Source organism: Tursiops truncatus, chromosome 20, assembly GCF_011762595.2.
Source record: "Tursiops truncatus isolate mTurTru1 chromosome 20, mTurTru1.mat.Y, whole genome shotgun sequence".
In the NCBI taxonomy this organism is placed as follows: Eukaryota; Metazoa; Chordata; class Mammalia; order Artiodactyla; family Delphinidae; genus Tursiops; species Tursiops truncatus.
In genome coordinates, this window is record NC_047053.1 from 25,057,393 (window position 1) to 25,075,562 (window position 18,170).

The 18,170-nt window shown below is 36.5% G+C and overlaps 1 protein-coding gene across 6 annotated transcripts in view; it reads left to right on the top strand.

Moving 5' to 3' along the window:
* STXBP4 (syntaxin binding protein 4) overlaps positions 1–18,170 on the top strand; it is a 190,617-nt gene that overhangs the window by 10,637 nt on the left and 161,810 nt on the right. For 4 of the 6 annotated variants that reach the window (XM_033848305.2, XM_073797492.1, XM_033848304.2 and 1 more), the window contains exons 2-4: positions 1,031–1,107; positions 1,587–1,714; positions 5,427–5,559. In XM_033848305.2, coding sequence (XP_033704196.1) covers positions 1,668–1,714; positions 5,427–5,559 — 180 coding nt within the window. In that variant the 5' untranslated portion in view covers positions 1,031–1,107; positions 1,587–1,667. The remainder of the gene's footprint in view (positions 1–1,030; positions 1,108–1,586; positions 1,715–5,426; positions 5,560–18,170) is intronic. The other 2 variants (XM_073797491.1, XM_033848303.2) reach the window with 2 other exon arrangements.

Below are 18,170 nucleotides of genomic sequence, written 5' to 3' on the forward strand. Positions count from 1 at the left end.
GAGACGGGATAATCCCCTTGATTTTAGTTCTCCACCTCAGTTTCACTGTCCCTAGTACTTTGGGTTCCTGAGTCCCCAACCTCTCTGGGATTCTACAAGATATGTTCCTCAACATCTCTAGCTGTTTTTTAGGCCAGAATTTTGCCATGAATCAGTTATGGTGTGCTGAGTTAGTGATTGCCCCTCAGCTTCTTAGAGGTATAGCATGCCACCTCTGTTTACCCCAGTACACCATACAAGTATTACCATTTTCTATATGTGTGCTCAAACTTAAAAGTGTTTACAAAGCCTTTCCCTAGCTTTCAGCTTCTTCAGGCCTCCTTTATCAATTATCGTCCTACCATCTATTTTTTGTCTTCCAGAAATTTATTGAAACTTTTCATCTCATGGCTCTTCTTTCATTTTTTCTCTAACATTATGAGTTTATACTGTTTGTAACCCTTTATATTAGGGTTATATTAGTGGGCTCTTGGAGGAAAAGAAGATACATGCCAAGGTCAAGCTGCCATTTTTATCTGAAAATTGGATTTTTAAAAAAATTTAACTTTACTAGGGTATAACTGATTTATAACAAACAGCACATATTTATAGTGAGACAGTTTGGTGAGTTTTGACATATGTGTCCATTTGTAAAACTATCACTACTACCTACTGTACCTTTGAAGAAACTGATGCTTGGAGAAGCCTAGAAGCTCAAATTGGAATGCAGGTCTGTCTGATGTCAAGTTCCATGCTGTGGGCTCTGAAGCCTGAGTTCTAGTTGGGAAAAAAACCATCGACTATTTCTCATTTGTATAGGGAAAGTACACAATCTCTCTGAATCTAGCTACTCATTGCTTTAATAAGAGAGCTGTGCTAAATGATCCTAAGGTCTTTTTCAACTTCAGGTTTCTATACTTTATGTTTCTTATACAGAAGTGGTAAATCTGTTCAAATACAGTTTTTAAATTAAATGAAACTGCACTATTCTCTATAATTTTCACAGTGGAGCTATATGAGTCATTAAAATAATATTTTTTTCTTTTTATAGGAAAGTATTTAAGAAGCTCATGGAGTAATATGAGTCAGAGTAATATAGGATCTGCAGGAAGTCCCTCAAGATAGTTGGTGAGACAGTAGGAATTTGTGTTTTCTTCAAAGTGTATTGTATAATTATTTTGCAGACATTCTGACCATAAAATTCCTAGCCTTGTGCTCACAAGAGACATTTTCCTCAGTCTTTTATTATTATGTGTTTTTTAAGCTTAGTAACGGTGGAAGCTATAATAGTTACCTAAAGCTTAACTGTATTCTTCACTTCTGCTAGAATATACAGATTTTTATATAGCTATAGATATTAATAATGATATAGATATAGTCCTATAGCTCTATCTAGCTTTCTATCTACAGAACTGCCTTTACATTTCTCAGATATTATCAGCAATGACTAAAATGCCATAGCTCAATATATATAAAATACATCTATCATCTATACACAGGGACATATTGTTTACATGCCAAGTATATGTAATGTTTTTATGCACAGTTAAAATCAAATTTGACTGTTCTAAGACATGACAGTTTATTTTCTACTTCTCCAATCTTAGGAAAAGAAGAATTTATAGACTCTTCGTCAAGATCTTCATTTATACAGCTGTTAAATCCAAGGCTACAGTAGTGGTGAAACCATGAATAAAAATACATCTGCTGTAGTATCATCTGGTCTACTTGAAAAGTAATTGCTAAATTAAATTTAATATGTTTTGAACTATCATAGTTTAAAATATGTAGAATACTAATGAACATTTGGTGGAAAGTTTTATACAGCTACGTACATGTGGTCTAAGATAGTGGTAATGAAAAGGTTGATCAGAGCTTTCTGTGTAAATCAGGGTAAAGGATAATTATGCATTCTCTTTTAGAATTATTTATATAGACTGCTTTTTAAAAATTTGATCTGATTTTTTAAATACCTAAAATATTTTATAATTCCAGTATAAAAATAACAATGTTAAGATTAACATTTACTGACTAACAAACCAGCTCAAAATACCTTGAAACAAGCAAGCATTTATTCTTCCTCATGATTCTGTGAACAGTTCTTCTGGGCTGCACCAGATCACGTAGGGTGGCCTCATTGACATGTTCTGGGGCCTCATCTAGGAAGGCTGGATAGCTGAAGTCTCTTTCAACTTGGCATCTCATCTTCCAGGCAGCTAGCTCAGACTTTTTCACGTGGTGGTAGAATGGTTCCCAGCAGCAAAACACAAGTGTTTTTCAAATGTCTGTTTTCCTCACATTTGCTTATGCACCATTGGCTAAAGCAATTTAGATAACTAAGTCCAAATTCAAGGTCTAGAGTTACAGACTTTACTTTTTAATGGAAGGAACAGTAAAGTCACATTCCTGGGGGCATGCAGACAGAGACGAGAAGAATTGGCCGTTTTGCAAACATGTAACACACATATAACAAGGTATATTTGGAGAAGTCCTGCTTTCAGTCTTGTCTTTCACTCTGTGCCTTCATTCCTCCTATAAATAGCCATCTTTATTCTTAGTTCTTTTTCAGTGTTTCTTTTTGCATAAGAAAATACATATCCATATAAATATATATGCATGTGATATATATATGTGTGTATATAATTATATTTTTTCTCAAAGTTATTATTTATTCTGTATATAGTTCCACTGTATAGACATTCTTCTACTCTTGCTTACATAGTAAACAAGTGTTCACCAGCCCTTTGACTCAGGTTTGAAGATCTTCCCTGCAGAAGGGTGTCAGGTTAGTTAAACTCAAGGTATCTTTCTCTGATGCCTCCTCCTGGGAGCAGTGGAAAGCTCCAGTCTCATAGAGATATAAGCCAGCCCCAGCTGTTGGTAGGTGAAGAGCTCTGTCTACAGAGCTCCATGCATTGATGTTGAACAGTTTTACTCTGTGTGACAACACAGAGTTTTATCCAACTACTTAGGGCAAAATCAAGTTCATGAGGAAGTAGCATATGACCAAGGCAAAATGTTCCAAAACACCCAGGATTCAGCTCCCAGGCTCCACTTGCCAGTGCATTCTTAACAAAAAGGTAGCATATCATATATAGTGTTTTGACCAGACTTTTTTTTAACTTAAAATTATATCCTGGTGATCACTTCATATCAATTTATAAAGATCTTCCTTGTACCTTGTTGTAACTGTATAGTATTCTGTTCTTAATATACCATAGTTTATTCATCCAGTACCTTATTGATGGACATTTGAATTGTTTGCTATTTTTGGTGATCATAAATTATGCCAAATGACGAACCTAGTATACAAGTCATTTGTATTTCTTGCCAGAGTATCTTTGGGAAAGGTTCCTAGAAAGGGGATTGTTGGATCAGAAGGTAAAGTTAGAGACTTCCAAATCCCCTCTTTAGGGGTTATGCCATTTTGCATTACCACCAACAATGTAAAAGAGTACCTCTTTCCTGAAGCCTTGTCTTATATTGTGAAAGTTCTAAATTTACATTGATCTGATAGGTGAAAAGCAGTGTCTCTGCCTGGTTTTTTTTGTTTGTTTGTTTTGTTTTGTGTTTTTTTTTTTTTTTTTGCGGTACGCGGGCCTCTCACTGTTGTGGCTTCTCCCATTGTGGAGCACAGGCTCCGGACGCACAGGCTCAGCGGCCATGGCTCACGGGCCTAGCCGCTCTGCGGCATATGGGATCTTCCCGGATCGGGGCACGAACCCGTGTACCCTGCATTGGCCGGCGGACTCTCAACCACTGCGCCACCTGGGAAGCCCAGCAGAACTATTTTTAATAGACAAAAAAAAAAAAAAAGAAAAAAGGAAGTAATATAAATTCTTAACAATGAGGGAATTTTAAAGTAAGGTCCTAGCAAGTAAATACACTGCTGTGTTAATGATAGATACTGTGTGTTGGGATTAGAAAAGGAGGGATCCCTTACTGAAATAACATATGCTGGAGATCGTGTGTGTCCCCATTGAAGGAAATTGACATTTAGAGGGTTTAAGAGGTTATTGGAGGTGCTTAATGAGGACCTTTGTCCCCTTTCTTCATCTTGCCCTTTTCTAGGCTTCACCCCTTTACGTCCTTGCAGTCTAAATCTCCTGTCAAGAATGGACTGAGGTTCTGAAATCTGACTGTAGAACATTTTCTGCCTTTTTTTCCTAGCTAATTGACTATTACCCTAGTATCCCCAGATAGGCCCTCCAACCCTAGAGCTGAATTCAATATAATGCAACCCTAAAGGATGTGCTATATAAAGGGCAAAATATTCAAAAACAGGGAGTTTTGTAAGTTTTTTTTAAATTTTTAATTTCTTTCATTCTACTTTTTTATGATTTAACTTTTGAATACAAGTCTTCTTAAAGATATAGTCAGAACTTCTATGGCAGAAGTTAAGAAAATTTTTTTAAAGCTATAATCATATGTAAGATATGAAGTAACTCTTTTCAAAGAGCGGTTTCTGTGTTTTGGCACGTTTGAAGACAGCTGGAAGTCCTATATTCAACAATGGCTTTAATGCACCAGTGAAGTAGACCTTAGACCATACTTTGTCTCTGGAGTTAGACAGACTGCCCTCACATTGTTGTTCTCCAGCTTCGTAACCTTGGGCCACCAAGTTAACCTGCCCAGATTTGGGTTCTTTTAGAAAAATGAGGGTAATCATCATAGGGATTTTATAAATATTAGTTGAACGGCCTAATGTATGTATATTGCTTAGCACAACACCCACTACACCATAAGTAAGCAGACGGCCCTGAGCTTCATTTCATGCTTTATTCAAGTTCTCTTGGACCAGTAAAAGTGTCTGCTCTGACCACTGTTTAGAAACACAACTGAGGTGAAGCGGGGAGAGTACCTTTTGCAGAATTCTTTTAACAGTTCCTTCTTTTCTAATGGCATCACTTTTATGTCTGGCAGAAATTGCAGCTGGAGCAAGTGATTTGTACCAGGAAAATACTCTTTCTAAATTAAAAAGATAAACTGCATTTTTTTGAGATTCAAATGAAGGTCATATTTATTTTGCTTTAAGTGGCCAAAAAATGTCTTTTAAAGTCACTTACCTAATTCATTAAAGTATTTTGTTTTGGAATCCTTCAGTGTAGTCAAAATAATCAGTTAAAACTAAGTCTCTTCAGTCACCTTTAATAAATCTTTAAAGTTGTTTGAATAATATTTTTAAAGTATTTTCTACTCCAAAGAAATAAGCATTATTGCAGTAATTTCTTGTACTGTTTGGCTGTTTTATAGAAAAACTAAAATTAGAGCTAAGAAAATTCATTTGATTGCTTTTGTATGATCATACTTTTTAAAATGTCGTTGCTAGTGTATACGGAGTATTCTGAGTTGTCTAGTTCTAAGAATTTGATTTACCAAACAGTTTAAAGAAAAAGTAGGTGCCCATCTCTAGGCTAACCTGTGCATGCTACTTTACTTTATCTTAGGGATCCTGCCTTTCAGATGATTACAGTTACCAAGGAGACAGGCCTTGGTCTGAAGATCCTAGGAGGAATTAACCGGAATGAAGGTCCCTTGGTATATATTCAGGAAATCATGCCTGGAGGAGACTGTTATAAGGTAAAATGAAAATAAAAATAACCCTTCACCTAAAAGACAAAACCACTAGTGATGAGGTGTGTTTTCCTATATCATCAGTAAAATTTTTAATTTTTTTTTGTGATGGTGTATACATCTAGGAAGTAGAAAGAATTAACATTTTGACTAATAAGACAGAGAAACATTTAAACATGCATTAAGCTAAGGAAGAATAATCTCAAATTTTACTTTTTTTTTTAACTTTTTATTTTATATTGGAGTATAACCGATTAACAATGTTGTGATAGTTTCAGGTGCACAGCAAAGCAACTTAGCCCTACAAGTACATGTATCCATTCTCCCCCAGACTCCCCTCCCATCCAGGCTGCCACATACATTGAGCAGAGTTCTCTGTGCTTTAAATATAGCAGTGTGTACATGTCAATCCCAAACCCCTTAACTATAACTTCCCTCCACCCTTCTCCCCTGTAACCATAAGTTCATTCTCTAAGTCTATGAGTCTGTTTCTCTTTTGTAAATATGTTCATTTGTATCATTTCTTTTTAGTTTCCACAAATAAACAATATCACAAGGTATTTCTCTTTCTCTTTCTGATTTACTTCACTCAGTATGACAATCTCTATGTCCATCCATGTTGCTGCAAATGACATTATTTCATTCTTTTTTTATGACTGAGTAATATTCCATTGTATATATGTATCACATCTTCTTTATCCATTCCTCTGTCGATGGACATGTAGGTTGCTTCCATGTCTTGGCTATTGTAAACAGTACTGCAATGAACATTGGGGTGCATGTATCCTTTCCGACCATGTTTTTCTCCAGATACATGCTCAGGAGTGGGATTGCAGGGTCATATGTTAGCTCTGTTTTTAGTTTTTTAAGGAACCTCCATAATGTTCTCTATAGTGGCTGTACCATTTTACATTCCCACCAGCAGTGTAGGAGGGTTCCCTTCTCTCCACGCCCTCTCCAGCATTTATTGTTCGTGGATTTTTGATGATAGCCATTTTGACTGGTGTGAGGTGATATCTCACTAGTTTTGATTTGCATTTCTCTAATCATTAGTGATGCTGAACATTTTTTCATGTGCCTCTTGGCCATTCGTATGTCTTCCTTGGAAAAATGTCTGTTTAGGTCTTCTGCCCATTTTTTGATTGGGTTGTTTGTTTTGATGATATTAAGCAACATGGGCTGTTTATAGATTTTGGAGGCTAATCCCTTGTCAGTCACATCATTTGCAAGTATTTTCTCCCACTCTGTGGATTGTCTTTTCGTTTTGGTTATGGTTTCCTTTGCTGTGCAAAAGCTTTTGAGTTTAATTAGGTGCCATTTGTTTATTTTTGTTCTTATTTCCATTTCTCAGGGAGACAGATTGGAAAATATATTGCTGCGATTTATGTCTGAGAGTGTCCTGCCTATGTTTTCCTCTAGGACTTTTATAGTGTCCAGTCTCACATATAGGTCTTTAAAACATTTTGAGCTTATTTTTGTGTATAGTGTTAAAGAATGATCTAATTTCATTTTTTTTACATGTAGCTGTCCAGCTTTCCCAACACCATTTGTTGAAGAGAATGTCTTTCCACCATTGTATTGTCTTGCCTCCTTTGTCATAGATTCATTGACCATAGATGCGTGGGTTTATTTCTGGGCTTTCTATCCTGTTCCATTGATCTATAGTTCTACTTTTGTGCCAGTACCATACTGTTTTGATTACTATAGCTTTTTAATATAGTCTGAAGTCAGGGAGCCTGATTCCTCCAGCTCCATTTTTCTTTCTCAAGATTGCTTTGGCTTTTCGGGGTCTTTTGTGTCTCCATACAAATTTTAACATTTTTTGTTCTAGTTCTGTGAAAAATGACATTGGTAATTTGATAAGAATTGCATTGAATCTGTAGATTGCCTTGGGAAGTATAGTCATTTTGACAATATTGATTCTTCCAATCCAAGAACATGGTATATCTTTCCATCTGTTGGCGTCATCTGTGATTTCTTTCATCAGCATCTTATAGTTTTCGGAGTGCCAGTCTTTTGTCTCCTTAGGCAGGTTTATTCCTAGGTATTTTATTCTTTTTGATGCAATGGTAAATGGGATTGTTTCTTGAATTTCTCTTTCTGATCTTTCATTATTAGTGTATAGAAATGCAACAGAGTTCTGTGTGTTAATTTTGTAGCCTGCAAATTTACCAAATTCATTGGTGAGCTGTAGTAGTTTTCTGGTAATGTCTTTAGGATTTTCTATGTATCTGCAGTGACATTTTCACTTCTTATTTTCCAATTTGGATTCCTTTTATTTCTTTTTCTTCTCTGACTGCTGTAGCTAGGACTTCCAAAACTATGTTGGATAAAAGTGGTGAGGGTGGGCATCCTTGCCTTATTCCTGATCTTAGAGGAGATGATTTCAACTTTTCACCATTGAGTATGATGCTTGATGTGGGTTTGTCATATATGGCCTTTGTTATTTTGAGGTAGGTTCCCTCTATGCCCACTTCCTGGAAAGTTTTTATCATAAATCGGTGTTGAATTTTGTCAAAAGTTTTTTCTGCATCTATTGAGGTGATCATATGGTTTTTATTCTTTACTGTGTTGGTGTAGTGTATGATGCTGATTGATTTGTGGATATTGAAAAATCCTTGCGTTCCTGGGATAAATCCCACTTGATCATTGTGTATGATCCTTTTAATGTATTGTTGGATTCGAATTGCTACTCTTTTGTTGAGGATTTTTGTGTCTATGTTCATCAGTGATATTGGCCTGTAATTTTCTCTTTTAATGGTATCTTTGTCTTGTTTTGGTATCAGGGTAATGATGATCTCATAGAATGAATTCAGGAGTTTTCCTTCCTCTGCCATTTTTTTGGAAGAGTTTCAGAAGAATAGATGTTAGCTGTTTTGTAAATGTTTGATAGACTTTGCCCATGAAGCCATCAGGTCCTGCACTTTTGTTTGTTGGGAGTTTTTTAATTACAGTTTCAATTTCAGTGCTTGTGATTGGTCTCTTCATATTTTCTAATTCTTCCTGGATCAGTCTTGGGAGACTGTACCTTTCTAAGAATTTGTCCATTTCTTCCAGGTTGTCCATCTTATTGGCATACTGTTGCATATAGTAGTCTCTTATGATCCTTTGTATTTCTGTGGTGTCAGTTATAACTTCTCTGTTTTTATTTCTAATTTTGTTAATTTGAGTCCTCTCCCTTTTTTCTTGAGTCTGGCTAAAGGTTTATCAATTTTGGTTATCTTTTCAAACAACCAGTGTTTAGTTTCATTGATCTTTGCTATTGTCTTATTTATTTATTTATTTCTGATCTGATCTTTATGATTCCTACTCTGATCTTTATGACTTCTTTCCTTCTACTAACTTTCGGTTTTGTTTGTTGTTCTTTCTCTAGTTGCTTTAGGTATAAGGTAGGTTGTTTATTTGAGATTTTTCTTGTTTCCTGAGGTAAGACTGTATTGCTATAAACTTTCCTCTTAGAACTGCTTTGGCTGTATCCCATAGGTTTTAGATCATTGTGCTTTCATTTCCATTTGTCTCTAGGTATTTTTTGATTTCCTCTTTGATTTCTTCAGTGATCCATTAGTTGTTTAGTAGCATATTGTTTAGCCTTCACGTGTTTGTGTTTTTTATAGTTTTTTGTTCTTGTAGCTTATTTCTAATTTCGTAGCATTGTGGTCAGAAAAGATTCTTGATATGATTTCAATTTTCTTAAATTTACAGAGGCTTGCTTTGTGGCCGAGGATGTGGTCAATCTTGGAGAATGTTCCGTGTACACTTGAGAAGCATGTGTATTCTTCTGCTTTTGGGTAGAGTGCTCTATAAATATCAATTAAGTCCATCTGGTCTAACGTATCATTTAAGTAAGACCTGTGTTTCTTTATTGATTTTCTGTCTGGATGATCTGTCCATTGATGAAAGTGGGGTGTTAAAGCCCCCCACTATTATTGTGTTACTGTCAATTACTCCCTTTGTGGCTGTTAGTATTTGCCTTATATATTGAAGTGCTCCTATGTTGGGTGTATATATGTTTACAATTGCTATATCTTCTTCTTGGATTGATCCCTTGATTGTTACGTAGTGTCCTTCTTTGTCTCTTATAACAGTCTTTATTTTTAAGTCTATTTTTATGGATATGAGTAGTGCTACTCCAGCTTTCTTTTGATTTCCATTTGCATGGAATACCTTCTTCCATCCCCTCACTTTCAGTCTGTATGTGTCCCTAGGTCTGAAGTGGATCTCTTGTAGACAGCATATATACAGGTCTTGTTTTTGTACCCATTCAGCCAGTCTGTGTCTTTTGGCACATTTAATCCATTTACATTTAAGGTAATTATTGATATGTGTGTTCCTATTGCCATTTTCTTAATTGTTTTGGGTTTGTTTTTGTAGGTCTTTTTTCTTTTCTTTCTCTTTTGTTTTCTTCTGATGATCATATTTAGTGTTGTTTGGTTGTTTTTTGTTTTTCTTTTTTTGTGTGTATCTATTGTAGTTTCTGGGTTTGCTGTTCCCATGAGGTTTTGATATAGTAGTCTATATGTACAAGGTTGTTTTATGTTGCTAGTCTTTTCCCTGCCTAGAGGAATTCCTTTAGCATTTGTTGCAAAGCTGGTCTGGTGGTGCTGAATTCTCTTAGCTTTTGCTTGTCTGTAAAGCTTTTGATTTCTCCATCAAATCTGAATGAGAGCCTTGCTGGGTAGAGTATTCTTGGTTGTAGGTTCTTCCCTTTCATCACTAAATATATCGTGCCACTCCCTTCTGGCTTGCAGAGTTTCTGCTGAGAAATCAGCTGTTAACCTTATGGGAGTTCCCTTATATGTTATTTGTCGTTTTCCCCTTGTTGCTTTTAATAATTTTGCATCTTTAATTTTTGTCAATTTGATTACTATGTGTCTCGACCTGTTTCTCCTTGGGTTTATCCTACCTGGGACTCTCTGTGCTTCCTGGACTTTGGTGGCTATTTCCTTTCCCATGTTTGGGAAGTTTTCAACTATAATCTCTTCAAATATTTTCTCGGGTCCTTTCTCTCTCTCTTTTCCTTCCGGGACCCCTATAATCCAATGTTGGTGCATTTAATGTTGTCCCAGAGGTCTCTTAGGCTGTCTTCATTTCTTTTCTTTCTTTTTTCCATATTCTGTTCCACAGCAGTGATTTCCACCATTCTGTCTTCCAGGTCACTTATCCATTCTTCTGCCTCAGTTATTCTGCTATTGATTCCTTCTAGTGTATTTTTCATTTCAGTTATTGCATTGTTCATCTCTGTTTGTTTGTTCTTTAATTCTTCTAGGTCTTTGTTAAACATATCTTGCATCTTCTTGATCCTTGCCTCCATTCTTTTTCTGAGGTCCTGGATCATCTTCACTACCATTATTCTGAATTCTTTTTCTGGAAGGTTGCCTATATCCACTTCATTTAGTTGTTTCTCTGGGGTTTTATCTTGTTCCTTCATCTGGGACATAATCCTCTGCCTTTTCATTTTGTTTATCTTTCTGTGACTGTGGTTTTTGTTCCACAGGCTGCAGGATTGTAGTTCTTCTTGCTTCTGCTGTTTGCCCTCTGGTGGATGAGTCTATCTAAGAGGCTTATGCAAGCTTCCTGATGGGAGGGACTGGTGGTGTGTAGAGCTGCGTGTCGCTCTGGTGGGTACAGCTCAGTAAAACTTTAATCCACTTGTCAGCTGATGGGTGGGGCTGTGTCCCCTCCCTGTTGGTTGTTTGGCCTGAGGAGACCAAGCACTGGAGCCTACAAGCTCTATTTTGGGGCTAATGGCAGACTCCGGGAGGGCTCATGCCCATGAGTACTTCCCAGAACTTCTGCTGCCAATGTCCTTGTCCCCGTGGTGAGCCACCGCTGCCCCTTGCCTGTGCAGGAGACCCTCCAACACTAGCAGGTAGGTCTGGTTCAGTCTCCTGTGTTGTCACTGCTCCTTCCCCCTGGGTCCTGGTGCACACAAGACTTTGTGTGTACACTCCAAGGGTAGAGTCCCTGTTTCCCCCAGTCCTAAGTCCTGCAATCAAATCCTGCTGGCCTTCAAAGTCTGATTCTCTGGGAATTCCTCCTCCTATTGCCAGACCCCCAGGTTGGGAAGCCTGATGTGGGGCTCATAACCTTCACTCCAGTGCATGGACTTATGTGGTATAATTGTTCTCCAATTTGTGAGTCACCCACCCAGCAGTTATGGGATTTGATTTTATAATGATTGCACCCCTCCTATCATCTCACTGCAGCTTCTCCTTTGTCTTTGCATGTGGGGTATCTTTTTTGGTGAGTTCCATTGTCTTCCTGTCGATGATTGTTCAGTAGTTAGTTGTGATTCCTATGCTCTCGCAAGAGGGAGTTAGCACACGTCCTTCTACTCCGCCATCTTGAACCAATCTCAGTAAATTTTTAATATTAACTGGATGTTCACTGTGACCATTTCTTAGTGAAAGATATAGAGGGATTGGAAGATAGACCTTTATACTCGTGGCGTTTTAACCTAACAAATGAATAGGAAATAAATATGAAAGTAGCAGATTTCAAGCTGTAAGTAAATGTTATATATTTTTAATTATATGCTGTTCAAATTTTATTTTAAGTCTGGCTGAGAGAGGTTATATTTGAAGACATGTTATCTATTCACTGCTCCCAGTTAGGTTTAACTTAGATTAGTTAAAGTACTTCATTTAGCCTCTTCTAAATGCAAAACAAAGCAAAACAAACAGAGCAAATAAAATCCACTCACTTCTGAATTTACAGGAATTCTTGTTGAATTTGTTAATTATGCCAGTCACTAGTAGCCCATATGAGAAATTAGATTTAGAATTAAGACTAGAAAATATCTATTTTAGGAGTTAGAAAACCTTACTGTCCTCTTCACTGTAAGAAATATGTAAAGCATGAGTTCTTTTTGCTCTGGTTGCTAGGAAGCTCAGATCCATATTTGAAGCACTTAGTTAACAAATTGGTTACTATATTTTCATGCTCATTTCTCTTGAATTTTATTTGCTATTTCTGTTTTACTAATGTGATTCTACATGTCTTTTGTTGAAAATTGCCTCCCTTTTTGGAGAGATGTAGGACATAAAGAATTTAATAAAACATTCTATTAATATCAAGCTATGTAACATGAGAAGTGATACCCTTATAAAGTCTGTTTATATTGTCATTGTCCTTATTCTAGTTGTTTTGGTTGAATAAATAGTCCTACCCTTACCCCCACCCCGATTCCTACACCAAACACTGTTTAGAAAGCAGTTTGTTTATTCAATTGGATTTTTTTCCTTGTTAGAAAAAAAAATCAGTTTAACTAGTAACTTCCAAAACAATAGATTTAAATTGTTTCAATCTTGCTGAGATAATAAGGTTTCCTCCAAATATACTTACCAAGTGGTAAGTATTATACAATAAGCATAGGGTATTATAATGATATAATTTTTGGCTATTGAATTTAATTTATTAACTAACTAAGAGCATACTTAAATGCTAAATTTAAACAAATTCAAACAAACGAAAAACAAAATTTTTCTTGTAAGAATTGAGATGTACTACTTTAGTTTTAAAGCTGAGATATGTCTGTGTGTGTGTGTGTGTGTGTGTGTGTGTGTGTGTGTGTGTGTGTATTCAGTATAGCTAAGGTATTTCTTAGACTATACTTGAAGTAATGCAGTAGATCATGGTACCTAACAAGTGAAAACAATTTACTTTTAAGACAAGCATCAATTTGTGCTTTTTTTCCCGCATGAAAAATATTTGTAGTTAAAGTAATAAATTGATAGCAGTGGTGCTGAGTGACTCATCTCCTGTCAGTGATGACAGACTAAGAAATTATACCTATAATGTATATTTTCTCTTGTTGATTTTCTGAGAATTTCATTGTTTGAAAGTGTATTAGAAAGCAAAACCATGTCATAAAGTATATTTTATATTTACCACTAGAGAGCAGCACAGAGTTATTAATGTTTTTTGACAGTATTTGGTCATGTCCAAGAGACGAAAACAGCCAAAATAGAGAAAGGTGTAGACAGAGAAGAATAAGTAGGTTTGCAGTGCTTACATTTACTTTTGTGTTCTTCGTCAAGTTGGAGAGTTATGTACATGTTTACTCTGCAAATACAAATTAATGCAATTTTATTTAAAAAAATTTTTATGAATAGTAATAATAGAATTTACTGTATTCTAAATACTGTGTTAGGCTTGTTAATAAACTTCTAATCTGTACAAAATTTCTCCAGGTGTTTTCATGGAATAGGAAACACTGGTTCATAGGGTATCCTTATTAAGTTGCTGAACTGAGCAACTGTTAATATTTTTTAAATGCATATGAGTGCTTTCACTTGCTGTAATTTTATTTTAACATTATATTGTTTCAGAACTAATAATATAGGCAATCTCAAGTTTATAGATGGATTATATTTCATTTATATTCCCAAACTTTATAGATAGGGGATTATTGGAACGCAGGAGTTACTTTAAGTAACCGTGGTTAGCTTCTCCCCTTTATCCCAATACCCACATAAAAGTATTTCTCCTCCTGGAATATATGAAATGCAACACTGGTTCAGTAACCAAAATCGTCCTGTCTCTTTGAAAAACGTATTCTGAGTTCAAACTTGGAACATATTGACACGTTTTGCTAGTTCAAATAGGAAAGAAGATTCTCCCAGCTTTAAGAGCTAGAGGTAGCCTATAGGTTGGGAACAAATATACTACGTACTGAGTTAAGGGAAATATGAAATATGGGAACTCCAAGGCCCTTTTCACCCCACCAGCCAATCCGATATCAGTTTGGAGTCTCAGTGTTAAATCTTAGATCTTTTTTTGGGGGGGCACTCCTTTGACACATATCCAATTGCCTGATCAACATTTCCACTTGGATCTCTTAAAGGCATCTCAAATGCAGCATGTCTGAGGCAGGACTCATGATAGTCACATCACACCTTCATCTACCCATTTCTTCCCAAACAGACCTCTTTCCAGTGTTCCCAATCTCTGTGAATGACACCTTCCAGTAGCACAAAGTCAGAAAACTAACAGCATCCAAACTACTTCCTCTCCCTTAACACCCATATCCAATTCCTTAGTACATACTATTGACTGTTCTACCCTCAATAGCTCTTGAACCCATCAGTCTTCTTCATCTCCACTGCCATCACCATTGTTTAAACTATCATCAGTTTTTATCAGACCTCACAATAGCTTTGTCTGCTCTTATGCACCATTCCTATTTCCCTCCCAGCTATCCAACTAATACTTACTTGCCTACAAGGCTCTGTATTATGTGACTTCTGCCCTCTACTTCTCTGACTCTCCATCCCCACCTATGCTTTCAGAGTAGCATTCTTTCAGTCCCTGGAAGGGGCCTGGTTCTTTCTCATCTTATATGCTGCTCCCTCTGACTGAGAACAGCTCCCCCCATTACTTTCAAATATCAATTCAAAGACCACTTACAAAGAGAGGTATTCCTTGTGCTTCCTCCATCCCAAGTCTAGGCCAGGTTGTTTTCCTGTCTGTGCACCTTTCCTTCATATCACCTGTCTGTGCCTGTTTCTTTCCTTCTCAGTTTATGATCATACATCAGTATCTGTGACTGTTTTACCAACTCTGCCTGAGCCACAAGTCTCAGATTATTTCCTAAGTGCAAGGATATTATCTGATTTTATTCACAATAATATCTTTAGTCCCTAGCTTGGTACCTGACACATATTAATTGCTCAATTAATACCAATGAATGAATAATCCTTTAGTCACATTTCTGAGAATTCACTGATCTGCCTGTTTACCATTCAACTACCACCATCTGGGCTCCACACAAAAGTACCTCTTCTTCTTAGCCCTTTGTGACCGATTCTGAACCACACTTTGAATGTTTTTGTTTTTTTCTTTGTTTCTCTGCTAATACTGTAAGGACAGCAGGCAGGAATCAAAATTTTTTCTTCAAAACTGACATATTTCATTTACCTGATTCTAGGGCACACACACACACACACACACACACACACACACATACAGTCAGCCCTCCATATCCTCGGGTTCCATATCTGTGGGTTCAACCAACCTCAAATTGAAAATATTCAGAAAAGGACAAAGGCCTCTGGATGGCAGGGGGTAAAGAAACCAATCAATTGGTGGGAGCTAAAGCAGTAGCAGCCAAGATGGTTCACTTTAAGATGTCACTCACTTTTCTCCTTTGCCATTACTATTTGTGTTAGAGCCACCTTAATTTCCTCAAAGTGTTTCCTGGGCCTTATTCATTTATTGTGGACCTATTGTATACCTGGCACTATGCTCAGAGATATAACCATGAAAAAGACATAGTTCTGATCAACTGAAAGAATCAATGCTGCTAATTTGGGAGTTGCTGAATTAATATACTCCAATGGAAAAAAAAAAGATATGTAAACAAATAACGACAGTACAGAGTAAGTGCAATAATATAGATAAGTAAAAGTGCATTTGGAACAAAGAGAAGGAGACAATTAAGTAAATCTAGGGAGATGGAGAAAACTTACAGCAGAAATAATATTTGAATTTGGTTGTGAAGTTTAAATGAGAGTTCATCAGACAGAGAAGTGGCAAGGTGGGTGGTAGCATTCTAGATAGGAATTAATATGTGTAAGTGAATTAAAGTTTGAAAGACCGTGGCTGATTTGAAGAACATTTTCTGAGAATAGAATGAAGAATTTATATGCTGAGGAGGGAAGGTAGATGATGAGGCTAGAAAAAGTAGGTTGCAGCTAGTTTGTTGTGCCAGGTTTGGGAAGTTCAGTTCAGCTTTTCCCACAAGTGGGCAGTCATAAAGGGTTCTTAATTTGAGGAGTGGGAGGGTTAAATTTGCTATTACTGTAAAAATTGCCTGCAACAGATATGGGATTCTGATTCAACTCACTTCAATTTAACACCTACAATGTACTAGGATTTTATATACGTTATTTATCACAGCAACCTTGTGCAATAGGTACTTATCCCCACTTCACAGCTAAAAAAATGAGTCTCATGGAGATTAAACAAATTGCCTAAATTCATGTTAATAACTGGTATTTAAAAAGTGATACTTCCATTGACTTTCATCCTTTATGAAAGTATGGGAAAGGAATCCAAAGGCTTGCAGGAGCATTCCTTAGTATTTAGGAGTAATGAGTTAGAATCAGGCTGTATATATGGTTATGGTAACACATTATTTAGAAAACTGTAATGGTCATTATAATCTGGAATGGACAGTGTTGGCAGCTTTTAATGAAAGTATGCAAGTGTTCAAGAATACATTATTATTTCAACATCTTTATAAATGTCAATGTGAAAGAATTCAGACTGAAGTTAGGTGTGTGAAAGTGCTTGGCACCTTGCCTGTCATGTTGTGTTGTTGCTCAATAAGTGCTGAACCAGAATCTAGACAGTGTGGAAGAGGCCTCTCTGAAGTTACTATCTTCACAGACACATTAATCCAGCTGGGGCAGAATTCACTGGCTTTGAATGCCAGACTTTTACAGAAATAGCTTTGTTTTAGTTTGCAGGTTCTGACTTTTAAACAGGTTCAGAAATTCACATGATCAGCTAAGATCTTATTCTAGGAGGCAAAGAAAAAAAAAACAACTGCTGTGAGTACTTTTTAGAAACAAAAATATATATAAACACCAGAAACCACAGTCAGAGACTTTCTTCTTCTTCTCTTCTCTGACTCTTGTCTTCCTGGAAAATGCTACTTCGGTACATGGGTGTACTTTAATATAAGATGTGTTAAATTGCCTTACTGAGAACTTTTTCCTCTGCATGGCTAATACTGTGAGGCCCAAGAGGCGAATGTGGGAGGCTTCTGTTTTCTGAAGCTTTTTCTCCGTAATGCTGTCAACCAACTGTGGTTTCTATAAGATACATGGATAGAGGAGCTGTCTCCGACAGTTTAGAATTTAGTTCCGTGTTCCTTGTAGATGAGGTTGTGCACCTCCCCTGTCCCCTTCCTTAGCTTTCTTTCATTGTTTATGAATATCTAGCTAGCAAGTTGTGGAGCTCAAATTCGAATTCAAATCTATCTGGTTGCCACAACTCGTGCTCTTTTTTCCTCATCAGTCCACTGCCTCTGAAGACTGCTGCCCAACTAGAAGACAGATGAGGTGCCATCTGGCTTATAGTCCTCATTATAGAATTTTCCCTTTTCAAGGAAGTTCAATAAAAGGCAGTTTAATACCAAGAATATTTAGATTAAAACAAAATAACCTAATATTTACTGTCCACCACCCCAATTCTAAAAGAACCTTTTTTCCCTTGTCAGTGTCCTTTAAATGCTTTGCTCCAATGAAGCAAGGCTTTCTTCATTTTTCCCTTTCTTTCCTCAAATTACTTCCAGGCTTTGGGACATAAATCAGTAGTAGAATAGTCATTAAATTTCAGTTATAATCTACCTTATTAAGCTGATTCTAATGAGGAATTTTTTTTGCAGATGCCAAATGGTCTAGAGCTGGATTTAACAATGACATTTATTTAATTTAATTTATTTATTTATTTTAAAATTAGATTTTAAGAACCTCTATTTGGCCCTTACTTCCAATGCCAGTTTTGGAATATAGAACCAAAATAAAATTCATCTGGTTAGGAACATTGTTGAGGCAAATGTCATGAGATTTCTTTTGATGGGCTGGAAAATTTCTTTTCTTTTTAATAAT